Source organism: Rattus norvegicus, chromosome 7, assembly GCF_021556685.1.
Source record: "Rattus norvegicus strain SHRSP/BbbUtx chromosome 7, alternate assembly SHRSP_T2T, whole genome shotgun sequence".
NCBI classification, from domain to species: domain Eukaryota; kingdom Metazoa; phylum Chordata; class Mammalia; order Rodentia; family Muridae; genus Rattus; species Rattus norvegicus.
Window position 1 is genome coordinate 70,720,620 of NC_141540.1, and position 26,894 is coordinate 70,747,513.

At 37.7% G+C, this 26,894-nt stretch overlaps 1 protein-coding gene across 50 annotated transcripts in view; it reads right to left on the reverse strand.

Moving 5' to 3' along the window:
• Positions 1-10,074: 10,074 nt before the first annotated feature.
• Slc16a7 (solute carrier family 16 member 7) overlaps positions 10,075-26,894 on the reverse strand; it is a 167,706-nt gene continuing 150,886 nt past the window's right edge. For 14 of the 50 annotated variants that reach the window (XM_087556070.1, NM_001439469.1, NM_001439467.1 and 11 more), the window contains 3 exon segments: positions 24,445-24,588; positions 21,047-21,859; positions 17,942-18,726 (listed from right to left, as the gene is read on the reverse strand). In XM_087556070.1, the coding sequence (XP_087412196.1) occupies positions 18,449-18,726; positions 21,047-21,859; positions 24,445-24,588 (1,235 nt within the window). In that variant the 3' untranslated portion in view covers positions 17,942-18,448. 50 annotated transcript variants of the gene reach the window in all.

A 26,894-nucleotide genomic window follows, 5' to 3' on the forward strand; every position in this document is an offset into this window, starting at 1 on the left:
TCTGAAAATAGTATTCACATGGTTTGCATCATAAATATGTATACTTTCCATTTAACTTCCATTATATAGAGTTTAAAGTTTGAACACTGTAAAAATCCAACAACTCCAAATTGTTGGTTGGCTTAATTTTAAAATAACACTTGCATTTGCAAGATAAAAAAAATTACAGAGGAAAATGTGAACAACCGCTTTAAATAGATTTTCTTGTAACTAAGCTGGAAGAAAAAATATGAAAGCTTGGCTTCATTACAGAAAATACTTTTACTCTTTATATTCAATTATTCTTTAGAATAAGAAGTACCTAAATTGTTTTCAATTTAGGGTAATGGACAAACTCTGTTTTAGTGTGGTTTCATTTACGTAGAAATCAGAAACTTGCTACGCTGATTACTTTTAAATTTTAATCTCATGAGGACTCAGTTAGCTCAATTAAAAATATTAGAAATGAGAAAATGCAGTCAATAGAAACAGTAATTTAATGTTATCAATTTTAAAAGTTTACTCAGTAGTGATTTTTCCTTTTTGCCTACCTAGTGTCTACCTGCTCGTCTCAGGCTTCCTTCAGAAATATCAACCATCCATAGTCAGGTCACTCTGTTCACACAGAGCCTTTCTTAGGCCACACATCATCATTGTCCTGGCTAAAGGCCTGATTTCTCATAGATTGCTTGAGCTGAGCCCTTGTTCCAAGTTTATCCTAGGAGAGGTGATCCTATAACTTGCAAGGGTAGACTCTGGATATTTAAGTATATACCCATAAACGATTCTAGAGCATAAGAGTTTAGTCAGCACATCTTATACAAACAATAGAAAAAGACTGTCCCTGGAACTTATTTTGAACCTGGCACCTGTGTTTTCCATGAACTAATAATGAAAAACTGTACTTATAGACTATATCTACAATTGAGTCATTACCTTGTAGATTGTAAAACTCATGCCAGCAGTTAAAGAGAGGTATAGTTTTATATAACTGCATTGTCAGTATGCAAGCTTCACCGATGTGAAGAGTTCTTGTGGAGTCTCAGAATTGGTATGGATCCACAGGTACCTGGTATGTTCCCACTCCTGACAAATGCAGAACAACTTAACCATGAGGCTTGCTGTTAGAGATTTTGTGATATATATCTATATATTTTAGATAAAATAAATGCATATCTTAAGAAGTTCTCATCTCATCAACATCTCTATGTCTTATCATTAAAAGTTATGATTAAATCCTTCAACTACTCAGAGGGCTAAAATGCAAAGACATGATTGTCTAAGAGGGGACAATCATTTGATAAGGGAAAATTTGCACTTGACATCTTTGATAATGATTGAATAAGAGCTTGTCAGGGCCAGGTCCCTTTAAGGGGAGCAAATATCAAAATGTTCCTACAGCATTTTGCACATGAACACTCTATACTTAATCTAGAAGATTGAACTTCTGGTATGTTGTTTGTTCTTTTTCCCAGACCACATAATTTTCCTTGGCCTCATCATCTCATTCAGTAATCAGTTTGAGTGAAATTGAATGCATGCATTCTATTCCAGTCTCTCATAGTGAAAATTTAATTAGGAATTGTCTCATTGAAAAAAATCAGTAACTGTGAAGCATTCAGTGGGCCTTAGTAGTAATTCATCAGGTCAGGAAATGGAGAAAAGGATTGCAGGCTTATGGAGTAGCATGAGTTGAAAGATTTAGTCAATTTCTGAAAGTGAGAAGGGAAACCTCTGAGGAGATACTTGAAATTATAAAAGGATTTTAGGAATGTTTGAGAAATTATGCAGTCATTGACAATGCAGAATTTTTAATACAGATCAGGATTTTGATATTTTCTTCACAAAATAGGGAATTAATTGGCTATCTGGGAGGGTAGGAGTAGTTGGACATAAATCTCACTAGAATGTGAAGGTAAAGTAGTCATGGTATAAAATGGAGAGGGAGATTAGACCTAAGACAGTCCTGGAAAGGAAAAGAAACAAACATCCCTTTCCCTGGTGATTTTGTAGATTAAGAGTAAATGGCATTTTCCAGTTCCATCCATTTGCCTATGAATTTCATAAAGTCATTGTTTTCATCCTGAGTGAGGTAACCCAATCACAGAAAAACACACATGGTATACACTCTTCAATAAGTGGATATTAGTCCAAATGCTCGAATTACCATAGATGCACAGAACACATGAAACTCAAGAAGGATGACCAAAATGCGGATGCTTCACTCCTTTAAAAGGGGAACAAGATGCCCTTGGCAGGGAATAGGGAGGCAAAGTTTAGAACAGAGGCAGAAGGAACACCCATTCAGAGCCTGCCCCATATGTGGCCCATACATATACAGCCACCAAACTAGATAAGATGGATGAAGCAAAGAAGTGCAGACTGACAGGAACCGGATGTAGATCTCTCCTGAGAGACACAGCCAGAATACAGCAAATACATAGGCAAATGCCATCATTAAACCACTGAACTGAGAACGGGACCCCCATTGAAGGAATTTTAGAAAGGACTGAAAGAGCTTGAAGGGACTTGAGACCCCATATGAACAACAACACCAACCAATCAGAGCTTCCAGGGACTAAGCCACTACCCAAAGACTATACATGGACTGACCCTGGACTCTGACCTCATAGGTAGCAATGAATAGCCTAGTAAGGGCACTGGTGGAAGTGGAAGCCCTTGGTCTTGCCAAGACTGAACCTCCAGTGAACGTGATTGTTGGGGGGAGGGCGGTAATGAGGGGAGGATGGGGAGGGGAACAGCAATAGAAAAGGGGAGGGGGAGTGGTTAGGGGAATGTTGGCCCGGAAACCAGGAAGGGGAATAACAATTGAAATGTAAATAAGAAATACTCAAGTTAATAAAGATGAAAAAAAAAGAGTAAATGGCAGACTATAAATATTTAAGTGAACTGGATCAGGGGCCACGGCAGGTTAGACATGGTGGAATACTGTGCTTGATTGTGATTTTTTTTTCAGTTTTGTTTATTTTTATGAAAATAATTACAGAAAAATTGCTACATCTCTTAGCATATAAGCCAAGTTCTTTATGTGACCATTAATCTGCACCACATGAATACAGACACCCAGCATAGAGAAATCGAGATAATAGGCTAGAGAAATGGTTGTTGTTTCCAATGCAGAGAAATACTATTTTACATGGCACATGATGCCCTCCTCAAAACTTTTCCCATAGGTGGAATGAATGGTGACAGGCATCTGATATTTATTTGATTCTCTCTTGAGTTAAAGATTAAAAACACGGGCAAGGCCCTTGAGCCAGTGCTACATGGGAAGAGTTATCCGCAGTTCTCTAAACTCTTCTTTCTCTGGTTATTGGCTTGGGAATGACCCCATGTAGTTCTTGAGGGCAAGATGGCAGCAAGAAGCTACAAAAATGAGGCTTGGAGTATGACTGAGTTTGCTGGTAAACATTCAAGGTCAGCTGTCTTAGTTTCTTGCTCTCTTTCTCCCTCTACACCTCACTATTGTCTTTTACTTCTTTCCTTTCCCCACCTTCATGTGACACAGAGAGTGCCACAGAGCAAGTCAGAAGTTCAGTAAGCACAGCACCAATAATCGCAAAACAGACACCTTGAAGCTTCTTAGAAATAGGCCTTGGGGAATGGTCATGGCTTTCATTTATTCTTTCACAAATTCTCTCTCATCTCCTCTTTCTCTGTCTCTGTCTCTGTCTCTCTCTCTCTCTCCCTCTCTCTCTCCCTCTCTCCCAACTTTGTCCCCTCTCTCTCCTCTCTTTCCTCTCTCTCCTCCTCTCTCTCCTTTCTCTCTCCCCTCTTTCTTCCCCTCTCTCTTTTCTCTCTCCCCTCTCTCTTCTCTCTCTGTCTCTTCTCTTCCTCTCTCTTTCTCCCCCCCTCTCTCTCTGTCTCTCTCCCCCTCTCCTCTCTCTCTCCTCTCTGTCTCTGTCTCTCTCTCTCTTCTCTCTGTCTCTCTCCCCTCTCTCTCCTCTCTCTGTCTCTCTCCCCTCTCCTCTCTCACTCCTCTCTGTCTCAGTCTGGCCAACACACTCCTGAGTGTTTGCAGATGTCAGAATACATAATTCTGAAGTAGTGTGAGCAGCCAGCAGCTGGCCAGCTGACAATCGTGAACTCTTCATGTCTCCTGTTATGTGCTTATTCTGTATAAAGATCCTGGTCATACGAGTGTCATTGTCCAATCGGAAGTAACTGTGCTAACCAATGACAGTTGATAGGCTTCCACTATACAAATGGTTGCTCCTGTACAATAAAGTAGATGCAGTGCATTCTTTATTCAAAGTCTGTCCTCAAAGTTTTCATCTTAATTCCTCTCTCCATCCAACACGAAATAACATCTTCCTGTCACCATGTAACTTTCATTTCCTTGTATGTAGCCCACTGCACTAAATTGTAGTTGCATTTACGAGCATGGATGAAGAGCTTTTTACATCACAGTGCATTAGTGGCTACGTAACTGCTGAGTCCTGCTTGACCATGGAAGGGATGGAATGACATGGTTCCTGCCCCTGGAACAGAGAGCCAGCAGGGTGTGGTCGTCTACCAGTGTTGATGGTTGCTGTGGGCATAAGGCTTGTTTGTACAATAATGTACATATTTTCATGCGCCTCCTTTGAGAAATGTCTTCTCTGCCTAAGTCCCTGACTCCATGGACACAGCATGAGTCTAGGAGGCAAGGGTGTTTCTAATGTCTCAGCAAAATGGTATAACACTGTGATCTTCAGGACAGCCCTTAAGGCTGAAAACCTGAGTTCAAATATATATATTTTTCCCAACTATGCAAAATATAAGGTCACTATATGAATTGTATAAGGAGTTTCAGATGTCTAAAGGAACAGAGGCAGCTGCACTAAGAGCCAGCTTGTCAGAAAGATACTAAGGAAAAAGATAAAGAGAATTAGGAAGTGGTAGCACAGGGCAAGATCCCACCTAGCTAAGTTTGTTGTTGTTTATACTTACAAAGGCAGGCAGATTCCTGAGTCCAAGGTCATTCTAAGACGGGGGAGTTTAGGTCCTTCCTGTCCAAGGCATGATGAGAATGGTAATTTCAAGGTGGGGTCTGTGCTTGTGCTTGCTGTATCTTTCTAAGAATCAAGGGGCTGGGGTCATGCAATGCTGATTCATGGGACAATCAAAAGGGAGCCTAGGGTAATGATTGAAGTGATGTATAAATAATAGACTAGGCTTTTTAATTGCAAGAGATGAACTATCCAGAGTTTTTAGAATAACAAGAGAAAGTTGCTTCAAGCAGAACACAGAGAGAGTACAATCTAGAAAGCTGTCTCACAGCAGAGCATTGGCAGTCATCTTGGACCCACAATTTAATTTCCAGTTGTTTCACTGCTCCAAGATACCACTTCCTCAGAACCCCTGTCCAAACTGAGACTAATCCTTGGTGTTATCATTAATTGTGTTTATTTCCTCAGAGAGGGATGAGCCTGATGAAACCCTCCCTCCCCACAATATTATGTGAATGCCAACAGTCATGTGAAGGCAGCCACTGCTGAGGTGAATCCCAGATGTGACAGCCATACCACATGACTACTGAGTTTTTGGTGTTTCTAGATTATTCTTAATTGATGTGATAGTGAGTTGGAGATTAAAATATTGATATACTAATAAAATGATATAGTCATGACTATATGTAGTATACCTTGTATATTCATAGCAATAAAGTTCTACCTAAATCCTTTATTGAATAGCAATGTGTTTATATTAAAGTACTAATATAATATGGAGGAACTACCTCTAAAGTTTTAATTTCTCAAAGTGGGTCAATGTCTTCTTGAAGTAAAATGATATTCAAAAGTTAGTATCTTACAAAAATAACAGTTCATGTGTGTGTGTGTGTGTGTGTGTGTGTGTGTGTGTGTGTGTATGTGTGTTCATATATACATATACTATACCTATTTTAAATTAGGTAATATTCTAAATGCTTTGTGCCAAATATGGTTTCCACACTCATGACTCTCTGTCTGAAAGAAAATACAAACTTTTGATACCTACTGTTTCTCAGCCTCTTTTTTTTTAATTCAAATAAATTTTTGTAGAATATTGTCCAAGGACTATAACCATAATTCATGCCTAATAATTGCTATTACTAATTAACATCACTCAGAATAAGAATGCATCAAGATAGTTTGGTTAATAAGCAAGACTGACACACACTGAAGATCAATGCCCCATTAATAAGAACTTTGCATTTAATTATAACGGTCCCAATTGTCGTGATCAATAAAGTTCATGCGATAGCTCACAGAACCACTTCTTATTGTCACACGATACAGTTTAAATTACCATCTGAAAAAGATCAGTATGCTAAAAGTTCACAATACTAAACACATTGAATATGATCCCTAGATTAAATAAGATTACCAAATGGGACCCGATTTAAAGATCATGCAGATGTTAAAATGAGGGTGGATTTCCAAGGAGACAGCAGCTTAGATGTTGCACAATATGTAAACTGCCAATCAAAATGAAAAAGCGGAGATCCTTCTTGGATCCAGAGAAGAGAGGTCAAGAACAAACTGCCACCCACCCAACAGAGAGGAAGAGCAGGTGTAGAGAATCACTGCATTAGGAAGGAGACCTCACCAGAGAGTGGAACTCACTGCAGTAGCCAGTGACTGGAGGGAGGGTCTGCATTGCAATTGGTCAATGGTTATAGGCTTATGGAGGATTTCTTGAGAGATTAGTTATCCCAGGGGTCCCTATTATCAGAAGTACCACACAGTGAGGTTTCCCTCTAGGTGCTGTCATAGCAAGATGTCAGGGAAAGGTTCTCTCAGAATGGTAGCACTGGGAGGAGAACAATCATTTTGAAATATATCAAGTACTCTGATCTTAACGTTTGCACCACAGAACCTTGCTGGTGAAATTGTAGACTGTTGGATTTAAATCAGTCTAATGGGTCCAGGGAAATGGAGTTATCCCATCCAGACTGTGCTGACATCATGTCTCAACTAAAGGAGAAATGAGCTAGAGACACAATGTACGAAGGTTCCAACCTCCACATACAGGTTCCAACCTCCACATACAGGTTCCTTAAAACACCAGGATATAATAAGAGGGCTATAAAATGGTTTCCATACCTTGTTTGCAGTGCCATTTACAATAAGTCTACTTATGCATCATGCTTAGCTCCCAAAAAATAAAACATCTGACAGCAAAATATAAAAACAGCTCCACCTTCAAAACCAAACCAGACCAAACCAAATCATAGAAACCCAGAACCCTTACAAAGAGATAAAATAGTAGCAAAACCAACAAACAAAAACCAAAGAACCAAAACAACAAAAGTTCTCCAAGCAAACCACAATGGACTTTGAAGAACTAGAACAAGCATTCAAACCAGATTTGTGACATGTACCAGGATATTAAAAATTATAGGGCTGGAAATTTTCAACTACTATGAATTGTAGCTGTCATATTCTACTTAGTGGGCTTTTCCCTTCCACTCCTTTTTACCCTTTTTATTCACCTCTTTTAACCACCTAACTCTAGATAAGAGGGAAGAAAAATGGATAGGAAAGGAACAAGATCTTTGATTAAAGTCAGGGGTTAGAAAGGGAGCCATGTTGTCATGACTGCTTCCTGCTGATTAGGGGTAATGAGTTCCTTGGGGGCAAGTTTGAACCTCACTCTCTGTGCATCTAATTTCTTCCTGTTTCTTCTTTGTGTACTACTACTTTACAAACTGCCATCAATAACAACAAATAACAAGCAACACCAAGCAAAGCCTAGCAACATTCAAACCAACAACCCCTCAACTCTCGGGGTCCTAGTATTTATATAGTCTGAAAAATCCAATTATAGAAACTATCTACAGCTTGCAAAATCACAACACTGCTAGAGCATGGGGCAAATCATAGCTGCTATAAATAATCTGAAGCTGTTTCATATCCTACACCTGGGATTAAAACAAAAACATATCCTTATAGTATTTCTGTGTTTTTTAAAGAAACTAAAATTCCACAATTCTAACTATAATGATAATATGCCAGGGGTCCCTGTGGATGAACATCATGAGTAAATAGATGGGCAATGTAAACAGAAAGGCAAAATTCTATGAATAAAAAAGATAGTGATTATACTGGCTGGTTTTGGGTGTCAACTTGACACAAGCTGGAGTTATCACAGAGAAAGGAGCCTCCGTTGGAAATCCCTACAGTTCATATGGATTAAAAATAAGTGGACAAAGAAAGATGTACTGTGTAAGTGCTAACCAAGTGTTAGGGAGAAATGCCTCCATGAGATCTAGCTGTAAGGCACTTTTCTCAGTAAGTGATCAAGGGTGAGAGGGCCCAGCTCATTGTGGGTGGTGCCATCCCTGGGTTGGTAGTCTAGGATGTTTATAAGAAAGCAAGCTGAGCAAGCCAGGGGAAGCAAGACAGTAACATCTCTCCATGGCCTCTGCATCAGCTCCCGCTTCTTGACCTGTTTGAGTTTCAGTCCTGACTTCCTTTTGTGATGAGCAGCAATGTGGAAGTGTAAGCTGAATAAACCCTTTCCTCCCCAGCTTGCTTCTTGGTCATGATGTTCTGTGCAGGAACACAAACCCTAAGACAGTGAAAGATCAAATCTTCCATGGCAGAAGTGACGAACGCCTTCTGATGACGTGCTTCTGGACCTACTAGGGATAGGTGACCTCACTAGGTTTGAGGGTATCATCATGGAAACTTCAAATACTGACCAGCAAAGAGAGAAAAACACAATTATTGTGAAATAAGCCACACCAAAGCAAGAACTGTGTGAGAATTACAAAAGTATATGCATAACCAAGTTACCAGTAGGAGATTTAGGAATCAGGAACAAAATGTTTGAAGTAATAATCGCCGAGAATTTGCTCAACTTACCAGATGCTGAGCAAGGATGAGAAAACATGGAGTAGAGAAATATGGAACATATATCCAAAAAGCACCTCTTGCGTACTATTTCCCAACTTCTGAAAATGAAGGAAAAGGTGCTAGAAGCTAGAAGCTAAATGGGTCAAAGATTTTGCCACCTAAATATAGGTAGGCTATAGAAATCCCTACAGTTCATATGGATTAAAAATAAGTGGACAAAGAAAGATGTACTGTGTAAGTGCTAACCAAGTGTTAGGGAGAAATGGAATCTCAAGCAGAATGGATTTCACATTAAGAAAAGCAATCAGGCTTAGGAGAGGGGGAGCTACATAAAGAGTCAGTTTTCCAATAGCAAACACCATTTAATGTGTGAGCTGAGTAACGGCACCATCTCTAAGAGCCCAGAATTGAGAACAGCAAGAAGAAATATCATCTGTTATAGTCACAGACCTATGAACAGGCAAGCCTCCATCCACATTATCATAAGAAACCCTTTACCAATACCATCAAGTACCCAGGTGCTCATGGGTGCACTCAGCTAGACTTGGGCAGAATCATTTCTTCTTGTTGGTGGTGTTTTACCTCAGGTAAAGAGATGCTTGTTCTTATCTCCTACAAAAGTCATGCAACCCCATAGTATATTCACACGCTATTTTGTGCAAAATTCTATAATGGGCAATGCTGAGGATTTACTCTTGCCCATAAACTATTAGGTGTGAGTGTAGGTTTACTAACATTTTGGTGGCAGTTGATACTAAGGGAGTCTTGGACAATGTATAAGTTTATAGTATACAGAGGATTTCATTTCACTTCTAAAGTGTTCAAAAAAAATAAAGATCATTTTAAAACCAAGTTAGAGGGAAAGAGCTTCTGTGGCTCAGGCAATAATATCCTTTTGAAACATTTATGCTCAGTTAGTGTGAACCCATTCAAGCAAGTCAATGAAAAAAAATAACTCCACACATTCTTTTCAGCCATTAGAAGTCATTGAATATATTTTTCATGTTGACATTAATCTTCCCATTGATATTAATCAGTTATATACATCCAGGCAAAGAAGTGCCCTTACACATGGGCTGGAGTTGGACATCATGTTTTGATACTAGAATAGCACAGCATTTGATGGTTAAGGACAAAGTTACAGATTTCATTTTAAAACTCAACATGAACATAAATTTTACTTTAATAAAAGCAATACAAGTTTTTCTTACATACTATAGAAATATATACACATGTACTTTTTAACAAACAGCACAGAGCTGCAATTAAATTCATGAGTGGTAATCATTAAAATACAGTAACAATAGAGTACAAATAGTTATAGATTTTTCTCAAGTTGCATAATTCAAAAAAAAGAGATAAATGAATTTTATTGCACTGCTCCCCACTCCTAAAAATAGAACACATAAAACTCAGCAGACAGGAGCACTCTTGATCAAGGTCAGTGTTGGAAAATAAGTAGCACCTTTAGTAATTAAAATGATTGTCTCTATTTCCAGGAAGCCTAAATAGAGCATTTCTGACTTTATAAATAAAATAAAACTATTTGATAGGTACCATAAAGTTAACATGCTGTATGTCTCAACATTTGCACAGAATGTTTGACTGAGGAAATTAATTAAAATGGCTCCTTCAAGACAGAATATCAATTTACAGTAGGGGAAAGACTTCAAGGCGTTTCTATCTTACTATTTGGAACTAGACAGAAAATTCTCCTCCTATGCCTCAGGCTACACCAGAGGAAACTGTGGGACTCTTAACTATCTCATTCCATTCATGCGTTTCCTTGAGGAATTATTCTATATTTGATCCTAGGGGGCAAAAAATTGTTAATCTAGAAACATCCTTGTCCACACAGTATAGAAGGAAAGAAATAAACCTTGGAAAATATATTTGAAACAGCAGGCAAAACACATATTCTCAAAGAAAATTGGACATTTGCTTTCAAATTTGTTAAGCAGCCAAACACAGCAACTCTAGTAGGTCCCTCTCTGAAGCATTATGCCCATATGACACCACAGCAGGACAGGGCCTGAGTGCTTCAGTCACCAAGGACATTTCCCTTAAAAGGAGCTCAGTAGCAAAACAATTTACTTTGGATTTAAATAAATTCACATAACATAACATTTAATGAAAATAAAATATGCATCTCTATGAAAACACCCATTATCTTTCATTTTGAGGGTCACATTTATGCATGTCTTATTTTCTAAATCAGCAATTGTGACATATACAAAACTTTCCAGAAATGTACATCGAGATGAACTTAGGGTCACTTGTGGGAAGGCAAAGGAAGAGCAGTCTATCATCTTACATTTCTAAATGTTGACAGGCATTCCACACTGAATATTTTATACTTTATTTTCACAAGATGAGGCAGGTACAGCTGTGGTTTATATCATAGAAAAACACCCAACTGAATTGTCTTAGGTGACACACAAGGCTATCTTAATCTTATTTCAGGGATTGCCCATTCTTATGTGACTGTATGGTGCTTTGCTCAGTGGTCATCAAAATACATAGAGAGCAAAGCACATTACGTTTCACTTTGAAATCTTAGAAGCAGAGCTTAAGGCATAATTTGTAATTAAAATAAATATACAGATTAACTCTGAAACCCATTCTCTTCAGGAACTCTTTTGAAAAATAGGCATGGTTTGAGTAAAGTATATCTTTAACGTGCCTTATCAGTAACAAGATATGATATATAACTTTCCCCAACAATATTAGTTCCAATTTAAAGCTATAATAAAAAATATTGAAAGCCTGTAAGTTCTAATAATTTTTTTTCAAAATTTCCTTCACAAATGGAGAAATTTTCATTCCAGAAAATATTCCATCAACACATATTTAAAAAGTTTCAATTCAATTGCCAATCTTAATGAATATTTGGGAAGATCCTTCTATTTCACCTCCCGCACAGTCATTATTGTATGATTAAAGAATGATAGCGTTTTATCATTATGAAGAAAGGAAATGTCACAGGTACTGAGGCTGTTGCCTGTCACAATGACAATGTCAGTTGGTTACATGGCATCAGCCTGGTTGAATATAATCAACCTGCACCTGCCAGGACAATAGTCAAGGTCTCCAATATGCACACAAGATTCTCGTGGGCCATTTCAGTTTATAAACATCCTCATTACAATGGCCCCTCTAGTAGATGTCCCTAGTGAGTACAGCAAACACTTGTCTAGGCAGAATACTGTGTCCTATACTTTGCCAAAATAAATTCTAAACAGTTACAACTCTTCTTCCAGAGATACATTTCGCTATGGATGATTTTTTTTGTTTTTTGTTTATTGTTTCTAAGTGTAGAAACAATATTTATGCAGGCACAATAAATATAAATGGTATTCTCTGACATTTAAGCTTTGGTTACATTGTTGCCAGGTATCTGATAAATATCTAGTTTTGCCTGATAGAACTCATTCTAGTGCTTTCCTTAATATATTCTCAAATTCTTAGAGCGCTGTGTGAGTGATGTCCTCAAATAATGGCAGTTCTTTAGGAAATGAATGTGTTCTTAAAAATAAGGTATATATATATATATATATATATATATATATATATATATATATATATATGCAAAAGGGCAATTAAAGGAACACTGATAATTTTGATTAATATAATACTAGTATCCAGTATCTTTGATATTATAAAATCATATATTGTACAAAATTCAATAGCATATTAGTTACTGTCTGTGCCTTACCTAGAGTTCTGTACCACAGCAATGGGTAGTTATTTTTTAAATTAAGCTTATGAACTTGACACTGCAAAGTAGGATTAAGAAAAACAATTATATTGAATATGAAGAATTATTATGTGTGTTTTAGGAAATATTTTACTCATTCCACAAGGTCATCATTATTGCCAGCAGGGCTTACAAACGTATGGAACTACAGAAATGTTAGAAGTCAAAAGATGGGTTCTATCTTCAGTCTTGCAGCAAATATATTTAAAGAAAGTTTCTACTTTGCTCTAATATACTACTTCAAAGTGTGGATAACTAACAAAAGATAGCTCAGAGAGGCAAGATGATACAACGAGCTAACTAAACGTGACTTTCGCTACATGCAGATATCGAACGAAATTATGCTGCAAGTCAGAACGCATTATATTTGTATTATATCCAATGTTCCAAAAGCAGCATTTCAATTGGCTGGTCCTATTTCATCAAGTCCAGAATTACTCAGACTTCAGCCAATACAATGCAGGTGGTAGAAGCACAGCCCATAGAAACCTGTGGTTACTTCAGTGAGCATGTTATAGATAAAGTAGGTCTAACAACATTATTACTAGATGCAACAATAATGGGAAGCCTATTTTATCATGTAAAGAAAAATCAATCACTCTGATGTTCATAATTTGATAATGTACTGGCTTTCTGGATTACTGCTGAATGTTGCTCACCTTATTAACAAGTATCTGTGAAGACTGGACTACAAAAGAGCATGTAGACAGTGAAAATGTTATTAAAGCACCAAGGACGTGTTCTGTGGACACAATGTCCAGAGAGGACAAAAATCTTAAAGACTTTGTGCATATCTGAACGTTACAGGGAAAGGATATTCAAAAAAGAAATAAAATGGCTGAGAAGGGCAGGAAGGACCGTAAGAAGCAGTGGGGACTGGAATAGGCATGATTCTGTTCAATGTTGATCATTTGCTCAATGTAGAGATATTTGGAAATGTCATGCACAATACTATCGTAAGTTTTTCAGACGCTGTCTGTATCAAAGAAAGCAAGACGAGAACTCCTAATCTTATGAGACTGTGTGAAGATGCAAATTCTACTGGGTATGAACACTCAAAGACTAAAGTTTGCACGTTAAAAATGATGGCCTTAGCACATTGTTCATTGAAGTGTGTTAATAGAAATAACTTGCTTTACTACATGAGAGTTCCTGCCATGTGTCCCCTGGCTTTTTACCTGTGCTCTCAAACATGCAGAAGCACATGGACACACAGAAGTCAAATCTGTAAAAGTGATGATATTGTGGAAGACTTTAAAACTATCTGAGTGACATTTATAACTGCCAATGGTGGTGGTGGATCTGCATATGTGGCTCCACTGTATTAACAACACCATGGTGCACTGCTGTTAATTCTAGTTCTTGAAGGTCTAAGGCACTTTCAGAGAATTGGGGAAGTTCCAGAAGGTAAGTGCCAAGGACAGCTTGATTTATTTTCCTAGATTGTCAATCAGATTCAATAATGTATTTATCATGCATATGGAAAAGAACACCCACATTTGAAAGAAGTCTTTAAGACCACCAATACCTTTCCATTCTCAGCACTCTCAGGCCTAGAATCAGAAGCATCTTCAACATGCGTGAGGATGTGAAGTTCTGACCTGAGGTACATACTGCCTCCGAGAAGCTATTCTTGACAATCACAAATTAAAAAGGGTACCTGTATCACTGAGGACATCGTGCGGAAAACGGTGGGTTGAGATTGATCTCAAGCAAGGAGGCGTGCATTAGCTCTCTGAAGAGTCTGTAAGGAAGACTACAAAAGCAGTAACAGCTTTGTTCTCCGTGGAACAAAGAGCACACTAAGAGGAAGTCGAAAGGTAGCTATGTAGGGTGTGTTTCTATTTTCAAATAGTGAACATAAGCATATACTGTCCCAATGAAATGAATTATTTCACAAACACTTCTTGATATCTGGAGCAATCCTATAAATGAGATAGTCACTAGAATCCAAATTAGCATGTTTTGAAGTTTTATAGTTTACAGTTTATACCTATCTGTGGCAACAGACATAGGAATAGAGTTTATGTGTAATTAAAAAAAATGGTTCCTTCTGTTCCAATGTCAGGGGTTATATAAACATTCCATCATTTATACGAGACAAGGTTTTATGAAAACACAGATACTATATAATTATCATTTGAGATCATTTAAACTGCTAAGAGAAGCAGGCAATTTGTTACTGTTTTCCTTACAATTGCTAACGGACATAGAATAAATCATTATACAGATTGAAGTTAGGTCTAATTTCTAACAGGAAGTTTACTCTTTTATATGTCTTTCTACCTGCTTAGGATACAGTCATCTGTATTTGGAAGTTGAATGAATAACCTAGGGACTTTTCTTGCTTTGCGATAAACCAAAGATTAAAATTTGGTTTAACAATACACTATTTTTAACATTTCCTGAGCTTGCACATGTGTGCGTGTGTGTGTGTGATTCTATTGTATTAAGTTAATGATTTCTTTATCAAGCTAAACTTCTTTGGTTTAAATATTAAAAGGTATTATGTAGGCAAAATTCATGTCACAGATCTCTTAAGCCCTGCTCTAATTTGCATCCTCCCAAGAAATTGAGCCAAACTTTTGGGATAATTTATTTTATTAAAGATTAGAAATCATATATGAGTTTTTTCTTTATAAGGCATTCTTTTGGTAAATGTAATTTCAAATATTTATAACATGTATATACAATTATATTTATAATTTTCCATACTGTCAGGTTGTAGGGGTAGAAACAAGTGAGTAGATGCCTTTATAGCGTACTTTTGAACATACCAGATTGAACTGTTTTGCTTATTTTCTGTTGTCTGGGTGGAGCATGTGACTGTGTGAGGGAAGGCAGTTGGAACACAGAAGAGAAAGGGGAAGCCTGTGAGTCATGTGAATTTATATTGAGGAAATGCTATGTTTTCTAGTTCCTTGTCTCTTCAAAAAGGATTTGGAAAGAATAGGCCAGAACAAGTCCATACCCACTTAAATGTCTATGGACAATGAAGAAATAAATAGCAAAAGATATGGGATGTTTAACAAAAATGACAAAATATGTAAGCTAGCTAACGATCATAAATTGTGAGTACTATAGTTCCTTTTGTATAGTTTTGAGGTGATCAGCGGGACGTAGTGGCCATTTCAATGATATCAATCTAGTTTCTTGTCTTGAACATCTAAAATCTGTTGTTCCTTGGTGTCAGGGATGTATTTAACCCTAAAGTTTCAGACAAAAATGACAGTGACATTTCCTCCCCTACTTGGGTGATTAGGGACACATGCTTTAGGTCAGTATTCTTTCCTCAGTCTCTGAAAGATCTCATTAAAGCAGCAAACATTTCAACAGAGGCAGTGCACTGGTAAAAGCAAACGACTGGATTCTTTTCTACTATGATTTTGTTACTGACTCAAGTTGAGACATGGCTTAACTTAGGACCCACCCATTACAGATGCGCACACTCACGTCACATTTGCAGCATGACGTCACACATCTGGTCATGTGCTCTGCAATCCCTCCACCCTCTTTTCTAAGAAAGAAAATCAATGTAAAAACCATGGCAAATGAAGCGAATCAAGACAACCGAAAAACAACTAGGGAAATGCAATTTGGTTTTGATTTGATCCATCTGCAAGTGGCATCACCACTTCCCAGGGAAAAAGAAAGGCACTGGAATTCACCAACGGCATCTCCTCATGCAGGTAGTAGAGCACACGAACTTTGACTGCAGATCCCATGCTCACCGACTTACTGCCTCTCTCCTCCTGTTGTGTTAGTTGGTATAATGGTTTTCAAATGTATTTTCAAACAGTGCAAGATACTCTTATTGGAAGCATTTGTGGTTGACTAGGATGATTTCTTTGGACACACAGAAGTGGTTATAAAGGAAATAATCATATAAAGAAGGTCATTCAAAATGGGGGGAACCTGTTTGAAAGTCATATGGTTTCACATATTGCCCTGCTGGATTTCTCTACAATATTGGCACACCTTGTTTCTATTGAATTGCAAATTAGAAACATTTTCATATTCAAGAAAGCAATTGATAACCCAAATCCTATTTTGTTCCCTAAATATAAACCTATAAACCACAGGTATGAAGCAGTGTATAAATGTATTGGGCAAAACAAACCTTGAATGATAACATCATGAAAATGTGTTGTCTAGGTAGAGTCTTCTAAGAAATAAGAATAGCACCCACCTCTATTGAAAGGGAGGAGGAAGAGGAAGAAGGAGAGGGAGAGGGAGAGTGGGAGGGAGAGGGAAAGGGAGAGGAAGAGGAGGAGGAGGAGGAAGAAGAAGACATTGTAAGAGTGACATAATAAAGCACTACATTTTTCCTATTTATCAGAAAGTGAAACCAGACATGAGACATATATTTAATTTCAGTTGCTATGTACACAATAGGAAAATACAAACTGTCTCAAAGAGTGTCATAAGAATGATGTTTGAATTCTAGACACTGGGTTGGAAAATAAGCAAAATACTAAAGTGACTTGAGCAACAAATTTCCTCCATGTTGCTATTGTGTCATAAACTACATGCCTGTCCATCCCCACAGCTTATATTGATAGAAGTATCCTGGGGACACGACCCAGTTCTGGGTTCTATTCTCAGTGATGGTTAGTCCAATCAATGGAGGGCAGAATTTTCAAGTGTTTCCCCTTTTTCTTTTATACCATGACGTATCTTCTGGGACTGAATTCAAGGCCTGCATTTGTTTTTTGTTTTGTTTTTTTTTTCATTTTGTTTATTGTAGTAAAGAATTTTAAGTCATTGTTAGTGGGATTAGAAATGACCCCTGGTCTTGTCAGTTCTACTCCTGTGCATTACTTGTGAAATTAAGCTTATGTCACTACTTTGTGCTGGGAAAAAAATACAAGCTAGTCTACTTAAACATGTTAGCTCTTCTAATTCATTTGGCTTGGATAGTTCAGCACACCATTAAATCTGCATTGAGCCCAGTTTTTAAAAAGTCATCAAAAGATATACATCATGACTTAAGATGCTTCTAAAGTCAATGGATTCAGCTGATTTTTCAGCGTCGCTACTTTTTTTAAGTCAATTTATGTGTTAGGTATGAATTCCAGAAATTCATCAAGGGGTTCTATTGTCTGAAACAGTGCAGACAGGTATGTGGATTAAATAGGCACAAATGTGGCAGATTGATGGTGAAAACTAGTTAGTTCTGTTTGGTTTTTAGCCAAACTTACCCATGTAGATAGTTTCCCCTTTAGCTTGTTTTGAGTTAATAACACTTGAATTTTCAACATAGACTGTTATTTTTAATCCACACTGGATGACTGCACACAAATATATTACATTCCCACTTTCCAGAGTCTTATTTCCTTTGACTTAAAAATGACTATGATAATAATTTTTTCAAATTCATTTATTTCTTTATGATATCCCGTTACTCAGTGTTTGCGTGGCTACATGTGTAATTCTTTGTGTGTTGAATAGAAAGAATGATTGTCTTCAATTCACTTCATGACTTAGTATCCGACGAAAAATGAACCTTGAAGAGGGTAGTTATGTGGAATTAATGTTGAATTGTGCTTAGGTCAGCCGGGGTCTGGGATGCAGATCTCATTCTATAGCTAAAAGTAAAAGTTGGCAGAAGATTTAAAAAAATTCATTTTCATCACAGCTTTGGTGTGCAGATAAGCAGCTGTGTGGATTTTTTATGTGCACAATCTCAAAAGTTAACCATCTTTAACAAATATTAAAGCACTGATTTTTAGTTCGTCATTGAGGAAGATACCAGTTTCGTTACTGTTTGCGATCTTTTGTTGCAGCTAAAATCCTTTGCAATTCATTGAAAAAAACACAAAGAAACTCATAATTAAATTTCTGAACACTGATTCGGAGATGAGACTTGTTAAATACTACTTTCTTTGTCCCTGTCTGAGGGAGGATTGTGTGTATTTGAAACTTTCACAGTAACATCGTCCTGTTTAGATCTGCTCAAAGCCTCCATTTCTTTGGATGCCTGCGAGGCTGATTTCTTCCTCCTTGCTTTCTCTCTCTTCCTTTCCTTCTCGAGAAGTCTATAGTTTATAGCATTGCAAATCAGTAGGTAAATGCCTGATGATAACACGACTATCCCACTGGCTATGTACAGGTATTTATATTGTCCAGTTATATCGAGCAATTTACCTACAAGACAAAGAAAATCCTTTAAGACGGCATGATAAGACTATAACATAACAAATGGAAAAAATTCCTCAGACAAACTGTATTCCTCTTATTTAAATTAAGTGTCAAATTACACTTTAATATAGAAAATATCCTACGTGACATTTCTGAATATATTTAGATATTTACAGGATGAACTTGTACCAGTATATCACACGTACTGAAAACTATTTCTGCCAATAAAATATAATCAAGGTATATATGATAACCAGGATATATTAGGCATACACATGTTTGTATATATTAATACATAGGAATATAAATAAGGGTTTTTTAAATATATAGGAACATGGTTTCATAGGTATTTATTAATCTATATCAGACATTTGAGATTTATATCATTTTCCATGTTTTTGTGTTTATTATTTATTTTTTTGTATTGTTTTGTTTTAGTGAAAGGCAGGAAAAAGGCTTATTCAATGTGGCCCCCTTAGGAAGAGGGACAAAGAACTCCACAAAGGCCTCTAATTCCATCTTTGGGTCCTGAGAAACAATCAAAGCTTACACAGAGTGGTAAGGCTGTGGACTTCTCATCCGACTCAGGTCAAGGCATGATCACCAACCACTGAACTTCACTATCTGTTTCATCCTTCAAGGGTTTCAGTTTTATCCTCTAAGGTAGTCACAACTCTGGGGAAGTTCCTTTCTGGCTGGCTTCTTTACCTCCTCCCAGCATGAAACTCCTGGGAAAGTTCCCATTTCTTTGGGGTACCATGTTTCAATCAACTGACCAAGATCTCAAAGGCTTCTAACTTAGAACATTTTATGGTTTTGCCAGACCAGATACAATGCTTCCTATGCATCCCAGAAATTAAAGCTGCATTTTGCTGAGCTTGCTGGACAACTTGCCGGTAGTTCTGAAGTCTAAGTCCCCCGGCTTACTGCTTTCCCCTTCTCTTTCCATAACTTATGGTTTTGGTTTTGTTTTGTTTTGTTTTGTTTTGTTTTGTTTCGTTTTGTTGTTTTTGTAATTCATGCTACATCCCAGTTGCAGCCCCACTCTCTCCTCTCTTCTCAGTTTTGGCCTTACTTTGAAAAGGCCCATTAGGATTTCATATCGTCCTTTAATGGCTTCACTACTCTCATCCCGGGCTTATCTGTGCTATCTCTCTGATTGTGACTATGAAGTGATTAAGTAGCCAGTGCTCTGGGAACTATGGATTGCCTTGGTTTTTTAAATAAATTTTCATTGTTATAGTTACCAAAATAAGGCCTGGCTGCGTGTGTGTGTGTGTGTGTGTGTGTGTGTGTGTGTGTGTGTGTGTGTGTGTGTGTGTGTGTAAAATTTCTCTGGTTTAATTAGGAACACTTGTAATGCACCAGTCATGGTTCGGTGAGCTTGTTTGAGTAAGCGTCACCCATAAGTGGTGGAAAATTTACTTATCAGGGTTCTGAACAAGAGGGAACAGACCAAGAACCTAAATAAATGAGCTCAGTATTCATGATACACATACAGGAATTGCTAGAAATGGTTCTACCACAATTAACCAGTAACACCACTACTATGGTCATCACCAAAAACATTTAAAATCTAACACTAGAGAAGGTTTTAACTTAAATCCAGCAAGGAAAACATTTTCTATTTACCTTTATATTGTAAACTTAATTAATAGAACTGTCTACCATAGTTTCCTTCCAGGAGTATTCTCAATATATTTCAAAGGGAAGCCACAAAATCCACAGGAAGGTCAACAAAACCCAGTGGTTCTATAATGTTTATTTTAACCATTTGTTTTCTCCCACTGGTTTTTCTTCTCATCTTTTCATTTTGTCCTTGTCCCTCTAACCCCCTTGCATCTTTCCTTACCAAAAAAAATTTATTTAAAGAAATATCAGGCCATTTTCTTAACATTGTTTTAGTGGTTCCTACAGGTACTTTATTTCCTCCATAGGAAGTTTAGAGTAGATGCTTCCACGGGCATCTCTAAGATCATCGAAGGTCCTGAAACTCGGCATCTCAACTTTGCCATTTGTAAATATGGAGCGAAAATTACATACTCAAGAACATGAGTTCTAATGTACTCTCCTTCGCCCCTGCATACTATATCAATGATAATAACTTAAGCCCATAACTTGGTAAGCCCAAGATCTTAAATTTTTGATTAAATCAACCTACTTTGAGACCTTTTTTTTCCGATGCATAACCTCTCTAGTCTTTTAGGCGACCACTGCTATTCACACGTTAATCATCTAATAAAGCACACTCATCACCACAGGTAAGGTACTTGTTCACAGACGCTTATGCTATGATTCTGCTGTCCTTGATAAGAAATATTCTTACCAGCCAGGGGAGGGCCGAAAAGAACTGGGCAACACTCCACGATAGTGACGAGCCCCACAGCACTGGAGAACCTGGAGGCTCCAACCTGGTCCATAAGACATTCAAAGAGGAGACTGCTAATACTTCCAAATCCTATTCCAAAAAATATAACGTAGACCACCAAAGCTGTGTAGGAATGGGCTAGGGGGCAGAGGAGATGGCATATGCCAGTGAACATGATTGCCACGCTGAACAAGTACTGGATTCGTGGACGGATTAAGCTAGTGTTGGCTATTAATCCTACCGAAGGCCGAGCAAACATATCGGTAAAAGCCATCACAGACAGCAAGAAAGCTGAATTATAGTCATCCACTCCTTTGTCCTTAGCATACGGAGCCAAGAATATAATAGGGGCAAACATCCCTAAAAACAACACGACATTTCCAGACAGGTAGATCAAAAATCCTCTATGTGTAAAAAGGCCGAAATCTAAAAACCGATTAATCTTTTCTGCTGTTGATACCTTACTGAGTCTCTTCGTACTTGAATCTTGTCTTGAGCCAACCTTACTTTTAGACTTCGCAGCACGTGGACTTGGCCCGACAGGTCTCATGAGGCACCCGGCCACACAGGAGTGCAAAAATATGGCCCCCAAAATCAAAAAACTCCCCTTCCAGCCATAGCTGTTAAATAGGAACTGATTGAAAGGAGCCAGTGTGCTTAAGAAAACAGGACTTCCAGCCATGGCAAAGCCATTTGCAAGGGGTCGCTTCCTATAGAAGTATTTTCCGATTATTGTTAAGGCTGGTTGCAGGTTGAATGCTAATCCTAAACCTAAAACACAAAAGGGAGAACAAGGCAAAGAGAGAAAGAAAACAATATAGCACATTATGTCACTCATCAGAGAAATTCCTCAAAATGTCCGCATTAACTGTATATAAGACAATCAGAACATTTAGCAGGACATTGTGATCTTTGAGGTTTATATGTAGAAATGTAACTATGCAAAGAAAACCCACCTAAATTGGTTTTCATAACTAATCATGGTAAGAATGTTTCAGGGTCCTTTGTTTTAAGGCACAGAAATAAGATACTACTGGGGTATGAAAGAAACACCACAGAACAGGCTATAGTGAGGGGTAAATTATGAATTCTTAATCAGAATTGTATAATCCCACAGATAGATTGATTCCTTCCTTTTCATATATATTTAAATGCAGATCAATGGACTAGATTTGTGAGATTTGAAAATGTGGGCGCTCTGCTATTTCAGTTAAATGAATTATTCACAGACTAAAAGAGTCACAATTTTGAATAATTCTACCTCCTCACAGATATCGTGTTCAATATCATGCAATAATAAAACAGAGAAATAAGTTTATGCCATTATTTCATTACATATCCACCACATTCTAAACTTGTTATCTAAAGAGCTAACCATGGGTTAACTAAAAATGACCTCCTTTTCTGAGTCTGGAGTATATTTTATTTTAAGGAGCTTTAGATGACTCTTTGGGGCCAAGTTCCCATCCTGAGATCCTCGGCAGTGTGGGTTCTTGCAGCTCATGCAGACGTGATCCTATTCATCCGTGTGGATGCATAGTCCTTTTAAAAGCATATGAACTGATTTGTGTAAACCATCTCTTCTGCCATATTACTAGTAATACTATTCTATTTCTAAAGGATGATTAAGGTGTGAATCCCTCAGCCCACTTCTTTGGGATATATAACAGTACATACAGGATAATCAAACCCTTGATGACATTTTCTAAAATAAAATTCTGTCTGAAAGCTATGAAAGGACCAAAACCACACTTTCAAGACAAAGGGGAAGACCGTCTCTAACGTTTCCTCAAGCGCACCACTGAGAGATGTAGAAGTGGTGTAGCTAAGCAGATCCTCGTAGGTTTCTTGTCAGCCAAGGAAGCTGAGTTAAGAACCCAGGGAGTAAATTTCATTTATCTTTATTTGTCTCCCTGCAGAAAGGACATTTTACCTTAAACACCTCACTGTGGTTGATTCTAAAAGGATCACACAGTTGTTCGTTCTGGGAACACCACACTCTAGGAAAACCAAGGCCACCAAGACCCAAACACATGTAATTGCGTCTGAATGGCAATGATGTTAATGACAATCCAGGTATGGGAACATCACAGCAGCGGTGTTTTTACCTCGCCGCCTTTGTCTTGTCTGTACACGGAGTATGGGCAGTTTTTCCACAACAGTCCATGGCTTTGATATGGAATACTTAGGTTTTGATAGTTAGAATATGAAAAAAGGTGTTTTGTCATTAAAAGCCAGAGTCACACGGAGAGGTGACAACTGCCAAGACTGATGATCATTACTGTTTTTGTACTTCTTTACTTTTGTTGCTCTTAGTATATAGTCCAGGTGGGTCTACAACTCACTGTGCAGTCCAAAATATCACTGGACTCAAAATTTCTTGCCTCAGTTTCCCCTATGCTGGTTTTATAACATTATATATTACATAATACTATATAATATATAATATTATGATGTAATACAACAGACATGTATTGTAATGTCTGTTATTCATTAGCTTCTAAAGCCTAATTTTTTTTTACTCAGAAAATGGCTTACAAGATTAAATTTAGACTAACCTCAATTCAAAACTAAAGGGAGGAGTTGGGGATTTAGTTCAGTGGTAGAGTGCTTGCCTACCAAGCGCAAGGCCCTGGGTTCGGTCCTCAGCTCTGGAAAAAAAAAATCAAAACTAAAGGGAAAATGTTAATTTAGCCTTTATTATCCAGGAGCCCATTTTCTCTTAAAATATAAAACGTAGATTTTTTTAAATAAAATTCATTGATAAGGAAAATAAAAATGGTGTCTTCAAACATACAGTTTAGGTCCTTTTCAGTTAAAGGGACTCTCTCATAAGGCACAACGATGCCATTCCTAAGGTCTGTGTGAGCATTTGTAAGCATGTAATTTCAACAAGAGAAAGGTTAAATAGCTCTCTCTGTCACTCATTAAAGCATAGTTGACAGGAATTTTATTTTGGATGTTTAATGAGTGTTGTCCCAGCATATCTACTTGACACCACTATTACCATTAGTGATAAGTCGGGAAGCCTAAATAGAAATAAAAACCTGTTTTATAAGGGAAGTTGTTGTACTAGAAAGTATTTACACAACTGCCTCATCTCACTCAAGAGGAAAACATGACCAAGCCGAAAACTAATCAGGACTGTTGCCATTTCCTACAGGATGACACGGGCATAACTGTATGGTAACTTTTGAAAATCATTTATCCCTACTCTGGGGAGAATTTAAATGTTTATCAGATAAAAATACCACAGAATAGACTTGCGTTTAAAACCAAACTCAGGACAAAACATTAAGAATCGTTTCTTGTTCAGGTTTTTCATATAGTTCAGATGAAGGCAGAACCTAGCTTACCTCCAATGAAGCCGACGGTGAGGTAAAGTTCTATCACACTGCTGCTGAAAGAAGCCAAGATCATTCCAGTACAGCACAGTAATCCTCCTACTATCACCACAGGCCGGCTGCCATAGTTATTCACCAACACACTACTGATGGGACCTGAGATAGACAGATGATTAGGAAAATGTTAGTTGAAGGGGTCAAAGATTTATCTTTCAGACTTCTTTGTTCTGAGAGGTGAGACAGTGAAATTCAGTGATCAAAAGAGGTCAGTTCCCATGTAATACATGAACCTACATCATGCCGACTGGTTTGTTTTTACCTGTTGTTTGCATTGCTTTTCTGAGACAGGAAATGGGAGCCCAGGATCAGGGTGATCTTCTTGTCTTCAAAGGCCTGATTATATGGAACTAGAAAATAAGAATTGCCACCTCCAGCTGGGAAGTCATTTTAAGATTAATTTTAATTTGTGTTTGTGCGTATGTGTGTCTTTGTGTTGAGTGTGTACCTATATGTGAGTTTTTGTTTCTTTGTGTGTTTGTGTGTGTCTGCGTGTATTGTATATCCATGTGTCTGTGTGGGTTTGCATGTATGTATGTGTCTGTGTGCGTAGAATGTGTATGTGTATGTGCGTTTGCATAGGTTGTATGTCTGTATATGTCTGTGTGTGCAGTATGGCTATGTGTCAGTGTGTATATGTGTATTTTGTGTGTAGTGTGAGTGTATATGTGCTTGTAATGAATGAGTGTATGTGTATTTGTCTGTGTATTTGTGTGTGTGTGTGTGTGTGTGTGTGTGTTTGTGTGTGTAAACAAGAAGAGGCAATGAGATTCCCTATAGCTAGTGTTACAGCTGCCAAATGTGAGTTCTGGGAACTGAACTCAGGTCCTCTACAAGAGCAGCAAGTGAGTCTACTGCCCCTGTTCCTGTTGAAATTTTTTTCCTTTTCTCCATCTTTATTAAATTGGTTATTTATTTACATTTCAATTGTTATTACCTTTCCCAGTTTCCAAGCAAACATCCCCCTAACCCTGCCCCCTCCTCTTCTATATGGCTGTTCCCCTCCCCATCCTCCTCCCCTTACAGCCCTCCCTGCAACAATCCTATTCACTGGGGGTTCAGTCTTGGCAGGACCAAGGGCTTCCCCTTCCACTGGTGCCCTTACTAGGTTATTCATTGCTACCTATGCAGTTGGAGCCCAGGGAAAAGGACTGAAAGAGCTTGAAGGGGCCTGAGACCCCATATGAACAACAATGCCAAACAACCAGAGCTTCCAGGGACTAAGCCACTACCTTGTTGAACTTTTTAATCATATTAAAAGCACATGAAAATAAATCAGAAACATTTAACAAAGATAGTTTGTAAGACTAATACAATCAAATGTAATGCAAAAGTTTTCAATGGAACATAGTTAATAGGCCTCAAGCATCTTTAGAATGATAGTGAATTATGATATAAAAGATCCAGGAATTATACAAAACTTTAGTCTACATTTCTGAAATAATGTGTGTATAAGCACGTAGGTTATTAACTGAAGCTTAAGTTGTTAGTTATACTCAGATATGACTGTCCTTTATTATATTTTACTGGTGCTTAGTTTTAAGTTTTTATTTTTAAAATTATGTGCAGTACATGTGTGTGTGCATGCTTATGTGTGTGCATGTTTTGCATGTGTCTGTGCTCATGAATATGTCTGTGAGTTTTATTTTTAAAATTGTGTGCAGTACGTGTTGTGTGCAGTATGTGTGTGTCTGTGTATACGTGCACTTGTGTAGGCAAACACATGCATGGGTATATGCATGTTACTGATGATGTACTCACAGGCCATAAAAGGGTATCAGGTTCCCTATGGCTAGAACTGCCTCTGAGCTATTTGTCAGGCCCACACTTCATTTAAAATGCTGATTGTTGCAGATTCCTCCAGTCATCATTGACCACCAGATAAGACACAAGGACCACCAACACAAGAGATGGAAGGGAGAATCTCAGGCATAGGATACACCATAGAAGAAGTTTATACATATGCCAAAGAAAATGCTAAAGCAAAAATTGGCTAACACAAAACCAAGAAAAGACCAAACCTAAGAATAAGAGGAAAAGAAGATTCCCTAGCTAAAAAGGGCAAGAAAATATCTTCACCAAGACTAAAGAAGAAAATTTCCCTAGCCTAAAAAAATACTAGATGCCTATAAATGTACCAGGAGCTTACAGAACACCACATAGAATGGGCCAGCAAAGAAAGGCCACAAGCCACATAATAATAAAACACTAAATGCACAGAACAAAGTAAGAACACTAAAAGCCATGAGGGATAAAGGCCAAATAACAAATAAAGGCAAGACCTATTAGAATCACACAAGATTTCTTAACAGAGACTTTAAAAGCCAGAAGGCCCTAGAAAGATGTTTTAGAGTCTCTAAGAGATCACATATGCAATCCCAGACATGTCTAGAAACATTTTCAAT